The sequence below is a fragment of the Vitis riparia genome, chromosome 4 (genome assembly GCF_004353265.1).
Source record: "Vitis riparia cultivar Riparia Gloire de Montpellier isolate 1030 chromosome 4, EGFV_Vit.rip_1.0, whole genome shotgun sequence".
NCBI lineage: Eukaryota > Viridiplantae > Streptophyta > Magnoliopsida > Vitales > Vitaceae > Vitis > Vitis riparia.
The window spans coordinates 19,412,469-19,422,370 of NC_048434.1; the positions used below are offsets into that span (position 1 = coordinate 19,412,469).

A 9,902-nucleotide genomic window follows, 5' to 3' on the forward strand; every position below is an offset into this window, starting at 1 on the left:
TTTTAGAATTTTGTCCTATTACTTTGAACAGGAGTTTGGTAATTGGTAAATTTTTAGTTACAATACAAATGTTTGTGTCATTTCCACTTTGAGTCTTTCGGCTTGAGGTGTGAAATGACCGTCATGCCCTTGGAGTGGGTTTTGTGGCGTGATAGAGTTGTGACATCCCACATCGGATAGAAGGGAAAGTTCCTAACGCTATATAAGTATGGACTCCTCTTAAACTTGTAAACTCGTTTTAAAGCCGTAAGGACCCCTTTGAGTCTAAAGTAGACAATATCTATACGGTTGAGAGCAGATCGTTACAAATAGTATCAGAGTTGATCCTCGACCTCGGTGTGGGGGTTTGTTTGGCCTTGTGGGAGGTGTTTATCTGTTTGGCCCTATAATCCCATGGGATACAGCGAAGACGTTATGTCTACACCGAGTGAGGTGTTTGTGACATCCCATACCGGATAAGGGGGGAAATTTCTGATTCTATATAAGTATGGACTCCTCTTAACCCTATAAACACGTTTTAAAGTCATGAAGGCCCCTTTGGGTTTAAAGCGGACAATATCTATACGGTTATAAGCGGGTCTTACACAAAGAATTTTCCACATTCCAACAAACCCGCTACACTTGCAAACAAGTCAAAAAGCTCGTCACGCTATCCATCTCTTATTAAAAAATCTAGAGAAATAAGAATTTTAGCCCTTGTCCCTTATTTCAATGGAAGAATTCCAAACATCTGTCATCTACGCATTCTTAAAAATCAACAAAGCAAAATGTGTGATGGAAATAACACACATAAAAGGTTATCATCGCTCTACCTATCTTTCCAAAAAAGTACCCTCCACCCATTAACCACCATAAAAGAACATTTAAATATCACAATATCCCAATCTTTCTTTATTACTTTCCACAATCCAACCCTATACCCCTCTTTTACCTTCTTTGTTCCCTCTATTACCTCCTTTGTTCCTCCTGAATTGAAGGTTAAAATCACACTTATTCATTTGAAGCATGAGGTGTGTTAGATTCAAGATCATACCTCATATCTAGGCCCCACGTCGCATTACTGCCTTCACTTTTATGTAGTGCTGTTTTTTTAATTCCTTTGATAGTCATACTTTTCTTAGTTAATGAAACCCTAATGTCATGAAAATATCTTATAATCTTTTATAATAATATATATGAATTAAAGAAAATAAAAAAGTCAAAAAGTGAAAATAAAGAGATGTAATCCATATATCTAAAGGGTCTTTAAATGAAAGATTAAGAAGTACTAATCTCAATAATTCTTTTAATTAAGGTCCTATGTCACGATGATACATTTAAAGGAAACCGTGTACCATGCTTTTACCCTTCAATCAAGGAAGACTAGAGATTTAAAGATCTTAACTTATGGAAAAGTGATTCAAATTTATATATCATGAATTAAGTGTTTAATATATCCATTTTTTTTTCTTTTCTTCGTATTTTTCTCAAAAATTTTTGGAAATTGAACATAACCTTAAGGAATGATACTTTTTAGAGTAAACTTCAAAGCACATTATTGAAGTATAAATATAGATCTTAAAAAGCCCAATTAATTGAGGAGCAATCCAAGTTCTTGTTCCACTCCCGTGGTTTAAAATTTTGTGGGACCGTTGATGCTTCATGATTACAAAGTTATTAAAGATAAATAGTTTCTAATTTTAATAATAGAAATAATTTTTTTTAAATGAGAAAAAAAAGGTTTAATGACAAAGTTCGGATTAAAAATAATTTTTTGAGAATTTGTCATGAATATCTTATAGAATAAATTTGAGCTATTTTTAATTTTTTTTTTTTTTTTTTTACAAAGTATTATAAAAAACTATTAAAGATATAAGGAACGCTTTAAAAACATTTGTATGGTACATTTAAGCAAAAATAAGTTGTGAAAACTGTTTTCTATATTTAAACTTTGTAACAAAATTTCATTCCTAAACCAATTAAAAACAATTTTTAACGCTGTCAAATAAATTGTGATTTTCTTTTTTAAAACCTAGGCGACCATTCATGCAACCTTCACATCCTTGTAGAAATCAAGTGGGATTAGCTAAATGATTTTAATATTAAAACTATTGGATGCCAGTTAATTTTTATATAAAATAGTCAAAACTTTATCCAATAATATCATAGTTAAGATTATGAATTTAGACAAGAAGGTTAAAGCCTAACCTAAATTCTACAAATTTATTTATATTTTATTTTTTCTACGCTTCCCTATGCAAAGTGGTATTTCTCCCATGTGAATTTGATTGGTTGATATCTAAATTTATGAATAAAATTTTTGTGCTTTTCAAATAAATTTTTAAAATAAAATTTAGATTATAAGAGTGCGTTTCATAGCGATTTTAGAAAGCATTTTTAGTTTAATTTTTAAGTATTAAAAATATCAAAAACACTTTTTAAAATAAGTACAAAACATAATTTAACTCACTTAAACATTTGTTAAAATTGATCTACCAATAAATAAATTAAAAAGTAAATAAAAACAAATTGATCTCTCTTTCTTTTCTTCTTCTTTTTATTTTTTATTTTCATTGAGTGCAAATGGGAATTTAAAAAAATTACCGAAAGTTTGCGTGAGATTTTTTAAATTTTGTTGAATATAAGATTCCCATTAAGATAGCGACCAAACACATGTTAAAGGGCAATTGCATCCCCTCGTAATACGTTTGACAATAAAACATCGAGAAGGGAATCTACGCAACTAGGACTGATAATTTATCATGGAAAGCTTATTTTAGTAAGGCGTTCACATTCTGAAATATAAAATTATTGAAATAAACAATTAGGCAATATTGTTGAACGTTGGATCGATGAAGCAGCTGATCGTGTTGAATGTTGGTTATCCACGCTTAGTCATGGAAACAGTGACATTTACGAACTCAGTCTTCTCTCTGGACATGCGATCAGCCACAATCTTTTGGTACCTGCTGAACACTTCCTCTATTATTCCATCACCGAAATGGCTTACCAGCAATGGCTCCGCCACTGCTCTCATCAACTTGGCCACATTGTACCCACCATCTTCGTGAGCATCTGATGGGCAGAATTCACCGTGATACGCGTTCCAGTTGACTTCAGAAGCCTCCAGCCTATTTATGGTAAAGGATCCTTCCTTTTCAACCTCACATTTTACTTCAGCTGGGGATGGTGTATACTGAGGAATATTGAAGGAATCCATTTTCTCCTCCTCTACGAGCCCCTGCATTTAAAAATCTTTAAATTACATATGCTATTGCTGAATGATTTAATCTATACAACTTGGCAACATTAAGGCTTGTATGAATTGAATGTGCACCTCTGCCACCATATCTTTGAGAGCCACAGCTAAGAGCTCCCAAATGTAGCAACATTCTTTGCTAGAGGGATCTTCACTTCTTCTTCCTAAAAATGTTAAAACCATACTCCCTCCTTCCAGTAGTTCCTCCGACCGACACCTGAGGAACATGGAGAAATCGGTTTGGAATTGCTCATAGTATGCTTTAAGCACGCTTGGTGGGCTCGAACTTGCCATGTAAATATTCCCTTTGTTACTCTCCAGTCCTCGAGGAACCTGATGAACGATTGAAACTTCTAACTTACATGCTTTCTTCTTGGTTAATACTAAATCACCATAAACCATTATTTAATTAAGGGCAAAGAGTCACCTGAGACAGCCATTGGAGACTGTAAGAAGAATGGACAAAATGAAGACTTTTGCCCAGGAAGAGCCTGCTGTAGAAAGAACCTGGAACTCCAGTTACAAAACATGATTCAGCGCCTGCTCCCATTGTTTTCTGAAGATCTTTTTGGAAAGTGGGCAAGGATTTGAAAATGGTGTTGAAATCATTCCCCGGCAGATCATTCAAAAACACTTGAATTTCGGGCAATTCATGCCCCATTTTCTTGTGCACCTTGTCCACTGTAGTGACAAATTCCAAGACTGCAAACAAAGTGTTGGGTCCAGAAGAACAACCCAAGTCTGCGATACATAGCCTGGCCGGAAAGTTGTTGCAGCAGAGATTTGATATTGCTTCGTCGGTTATGGGCTTTGTCAAGGATATTACTTTTTTCTGCACCATTAAAGTAGAATTTGTTATTGAAAACTTTTAAAAAAAACGGCAGTATGTGACACCTGCATGACATAAAAACAAAACATCGAAAATACATGGGTGCTAATTATCAATCAGTATGTCTCGACTATACATTCTTATTCAATAAAAGGAAGCAGCTCATATACATAACATATGCATAAATATTGATGAAGAATTAAATTCAGCAAACACACCTGAAGTAGTGAGTTTTGTGCGTAACTGGTATCCCCATTTCCTCCCTTCATGCAAAGCACTTGCACTACTTCCATCTCTCCCTTCCTCCCTCCTCGCTAATTACTCTCCCTCAGTTGGCACTTGGAGTGTGAATTGTGTTGAAGGACATGCTCCCTATTTATAGAGCTTTGAGTCAGGTCGTTGTGGAATTAATTATTTCATCTTCCATGAACTCTACTTCCACGGAACCCCGCCAGTCATTATTGGTTGATTATTCAAGACAGAGAGTTTTTGGGTTGTTGGGATACATAGTCCAAATTAAATATGCAATCGGAAAATTAACCTCTCCTTCCAATTTTTGTGAGAAACGACCCACTTGGACACTTCTATCCCTCTTTCCTTTACTTCCAAACATTATCTTCTCACTTATTTTATTCATTATATTCCTTTCGTTATATAACACATTTATCTATTTAATTTTTTTTTCTTGACTTTCATAGCTATTTTATTTCTCAAATAACTTATTCTCGCTTTCATTTCAAATGTTTATTTAATTTACAAATTTAATAAATTTTAATTTTTTATTAAGGATGTTCACTTGAACCATAAGCAAGTTAAATTTGACTTACAAAAAACTTAATTAAGGTTAAATTTTCAATTATAATAGAAACCTAAATTATGTCATAATTAAATTTCATTTACATCTAATTTAACTAGGGTCAAGTTTTCATTTTAACTAAAAATTAATAACTTGATTATAAAGACCTAAACTATATATATAGTTGTTAAGTTTAATTAAAAAGAACTTAATTAAAGTTAAATTTTCGTTTAATCTATAAAAAAAATATTTAAGATTACGTTCTTAATTAAAATATTCATGTGAACTATAAAAAATCCCAACAAAAAAAACAAACAACCAAAAAAAACTTCAACCAAAATCCCAACACAAAAGAATCTCAACCAAAGTCCCATCTGACAAAAAGCCCTAATAAAAAATAATTACAAAAAACCCTACCTAGAAACAATTATAAAATATCCTAACCAAGATGTCACTGTTAAAAACCTAACCAAAATCCCAACAAAAAAACATCTATAAAAAACCACAATAAAAAAACATCAACTAAAAACAATTATAAAAAATCTCAACAAAAAAATTGCAAAAATCCAAACAAAAAAAATCACAAAAACCCTAACAATAAAAATAAAGAAGAAGATGAACGATGTTAAAGAAAAAAGAAGGATGAGAAAGTTGTGGCTGATTTTTATGGGTTGATTTTTGTTATGGATTTTTTTAGAAAATTCATTCCCGAAGAAAACTAGTTTCAGAAATGAGAGGGAAATGTAATTTTTGAGGAAATAAAAAGGATAATAATGTCCAAAATATGTCATTTTTTCAAAGAATAAATGGGAGATTATTTTTCCAATTTCAGAAGTATCGGAATACTGATACTACATGGTGGGTAGGACTCCCAACATGCATCTACCAGAACAGACCATACGCAATATAACGCGCCTCATGGCATGCCGTTCACGAATGACTCCTGTGTCCCCCTTATGGTTCATCTCCAGTCCTGGAGGCCTCAGGCTACCTACTAAAAGAGCAACAAGTAAATCCTATTGGTCAGATAGGGAGGATCCTACGTGATAGCGTGAGGTTCGTTTTACAGTATTCTAGCTTAATACAATATGTTTAAGAAAAAACTAAAATTATTTGTCACTCCTAGATTTGTATGTCAAACTAATATTATATAGAAACAAATTAATAAATCAGTCCATGTGTAGCTGGCGTTTCATCAGGTACTGATCATTATCGGGCGGTGTTGGCTTCATATATTAAAATGATGATACGTACCATGCGCAATAAGATAAGGAACTTCTAACTTTTTCCTATTAAAAAAATGTGACGTTGATGTTTCATATGATTCATATATATCTACTCAAATAATTACACACAAAAAAAAAATTAAAATTAAAATGGGTCCACTTTTTTCCTTTGCGTACACGAAATTTAAAGCAAGTGACAATTGACAAAAATAATACTCGTAGCGTGGCCATGAAACACGATGCTGAAAGTATGAGTAGTACAAGGTGACGCTGGGTGCATGAGTTGGCCACTGGTATTACCATAGCCCGGTCCGATTAAAACAAATTGGGATTAGATACAGCAGCCACAGAATACTGATGGTAGCGTGACGCTTTCTTAACAACCCTGCAAACGTTTCTTAGCTGACGTTTCTATGCATGACGCAGCCTCATTTTTTCTTTAACATAATTTGAAGACCGTGTCCTTACCGTCTCTTTCAAAATAATATTCAATCAAACATGCCGACCGACTGAATTACTTCAGTTGAAAAATAGGTATGTATAAAAAGCTATGCGCTTGTAGGAAAGACCTGATCCACCGAATGGACCAGGTCTAGTTCTGATCCCGTGAATATTAGTGTATCAGTTGGCATCTTATTTTGGTTAATAGTTTTTTTTTCATTTATTCTAAGGAAAACTAGTTTTCTTCAATTAAGCCAGACAGTTATCCTTTTCTACAGTGTTTTCATAACAATGGGAGGTACAAAGACAGTGTGAGAAATCTTAATTTGAATCCAATTTCTATCATCCAAAAATTAAATCAATGACCGCCCATCTTACAATCATTTTGAATGATCAATTGGCACACATTATGATATCCATAAATAAGAACGAGTAAACACATGTTTTTTGACAACTACATAGTTCCTTGGTTGAGGAGCCTAATGTGATACCTAAATTAGCCATCACAATTAATTCAACCATGAGGTGTAGGTTCTAAAGGCTTTCAAAGCCAAGGTGACTAACTAGTTAGTAGGTGTGACCCATATTTTTCACGTGCATCTTTATTCAATGGCGAGATTGTTACATTGGATTTAGAAAATAATTTATGTTTTGGGATGACTATTATTTATTTAAAAATTGATTTTTATTTGTTTTTGTAACCACCCTTATTTTATTTATTTTTTAAAGCAAAAAATAAAACAACAAAGAAAACATATCAACTAATAATAGAGAAAACATATTAACGGATGGAGAATGGATTATGGGGTCAAGTTATCTTGTGGGAAGGTATTAGGAACGTCAATATGGCATGATTGTAACATATTTGTTGAGAGTTAATAGAAATTCTAGAGAGTATTCACTTGCAAATGTTTAACAAATCCTCCACAATAATAACAATCTCCCAAGAGAGAACAATAATAGTGTAGGAACATCCAAGTAAAATGAGACCAAATATAACATGGAAAAAGAGAGGTAAAAAACTATGGAGAAAATTTCTTCCAATTTGATAAAAATAGGAACACAAATAAATTCCCCTTAGTTTATTCATCTTGATAACTAGTTGAAATATATATTAATTTTGAGGTGGAATCCATCACCTTAAAAAAATAAAGATCATAGGAAAAGAATAAAAGTGTTAAGATAGAGTTATTAAAAGTATAACATGATGTAACAAAATAAGATTTCATTAATATATTTATTTACTATGATTTCTGGTTCTCATTTTATATTTTTTATTACATTAATTAGTTGTTTAAACATTCACACATGTATCACTTATATTGTACATGACTTTATTGTATTAAAAGTTGTATAAATAATTCAACTCATGAGTTCCTTACAAGATGATGAGTAGTTCATAATTGGTTTGTGAAATTAAGCAATTTATAAAAGAATATAGTGCACTACTTTCTAATTAGAGATATTACTTGTTTTGATCATCATGATAGTTTTTTTATGATTAATGCACTAGTGTGCATAATTACATATTCGACAAGGGTTGTGATGAATCATGACTTTGGTTATTAGGTAATCATAGTTCATCAAATTACTATGTTACATAGGTTCTCAATCTTAAAGAATGTTGAGTTGGTATTGAAATCGTTAATAACTTTGACCTATAGGTGAGATTTTAAGATGATCATATATTTCATACATATTACATCGTTATATATGCACCTTGAGAACATTATGGTTGAATGTGAGAGTAATAAGATACTTAAACCACCACGAAACCTATACTTGTGGGAAACCATACTTATAGGAAACCCCTTGAATGATGAGGTCATGACGCATGATGTAAAATTATTGGTGGCCCATGCTTATGTAAAGTTGCCTCATTTCTTTGGGGATGGTGAGGTGACGCATGATAAAAAATTATTGATGGCCCATGCTTATGTAAAGTTGTCTCATTTCTTTGAAGGAGACCAAGAAAATGCATACCATTGGCTAGTATGACGCATTTTTGCTAGGGTATCTTTTGGCTTACCTTTTGGAGTGAAGTTTACCCTCCTAGGATGTGAACTAGAAGCATGGACTAAGTGCTTATCTGCAAATGTGTGCATTTATGTACAACATTGAAGCAATACCACAAGGATTTTATAGCATGGGTTGAGTAGGATATTGAAGTATAGGAAGGTAGCTAGACCTTTTTAGAGAACTATTCTTGGTATTGGAAAGGGTATTTACCCATGGCATGATAATTGGCATCCAATAGACAAATTTTCTTTTAGGTTTTCTCCAAGAAATTTTCAATTCCTTAATCCTGATCAAGCAAAAGTGGACTCTGTAATAACTAAAGGGACTTGAAAATAGTCAATTGGTAGAAGAGTTTATGCCAACGTTAGGGGTATCATTGATACTATTCTAGCTTATTTTTTACCTTAGTTGCAATAAGAAGATGATCAAGTTTTCTTGAAACCCACAATTCACTACATCTTCCTATTCAACTGAGTATTTTAGTATGATTACTTGTACATGTACATTAGGCTTGACAATCCAAGATGTACTCTTTTGATATGTATCTAATTTAACTTTTAATTCAAAGTTTATTATACTTTTCTTTTTCTAAAAGGTGCAAAGACTTTTTTTTTTTTTTCACATTATCGTGATTATTTTTTTAAAAAAAAAAAAGCCTTTAAACATAACAAAAGCTTGAATTAAAAGTTAAAATAAGGAGTATTCAATTGAAGCATGAGGTGTTAGATCGACACCTTATCTGCATCATATCTCATGTCTGGACCCCATGTTGAATTATTGCCTTCATTTTTTTTATTATTTTTTTTGTTCTCTTTATTTCCTTTGGTAGTGATACTCCTTTTCTTAGTTAATGAAAACCCAAGTGTCATGAGAATATCTTCTAATTTTATATAAAATATATATAAAGGAAAGAAAATGCAAAAAAAAAGTGAAAGTAAAGAGATACGTAATCTACACATCTAGAGGGTCTTGGAATGAAAAAAGGTACTAATCTCAACCTTTTTTTAGTTAAGGTCGTCCATCTCTTTCTTAAGGTTGGATTAATTATACGTCAATCAAGGGAGACTTTAATTAAAGATCTTGAATCGGCAAAAGTGGTTCAAATTTATATCATGAACTAAGTAGCTAATTATTCAAATTTTTTTCAGACTCTCCTGCTCAGGCTAGTTTTTGTTTCTTAAGAAATAATAGCAGCTCTAGAGCACATTATTGAGTTTAGATGAAATTGTCAAGGCCCGTGTACGATTATATTAATTTTTCTCATAGCTCTTCCAAGTCTAAAATATTATTTTTCCGCAAGCATTTGATTGGTCAGTATCTAAATTTATTAATAAAAATTTTATGCTTCCCAAA

The 9,902-nt window shown here is 32.3% G+C and overlaps 1 protein-coding gene across 1 annotated transcript; it reads right to left on the reverse strand.

The window, feature by feature from the left end:
* Positions 1-2,653: 2,653 nt before the first annotated feature.
* Positions 2,654-4,393, reverse strand: LOC117913094 (salicylate carboxymethyltransferase-like). Its single transcript, XM_034828008.1, has 4 exons — positions 4,286-4,393; positions 3,666-4,070; positions 3,317-3,571; positions 2,654-3,220 (listed from the first exon to the last, which is right to left on the reverse strand). The coding sequence occupies exons 1-4, from the start codon at positions 4,358-4,360 to the stop codon at positions 2,861-2,863; spliced, it is 1,095 nt and encodes a 364-aa protein (XP_034683899.1). The 5' UTR covers positions 4,361-4,393; the 3' UTR covers positions 2,654-2,860.
* Positions 4,394-9,902: the final 5,509 nt, after the last annotated feature.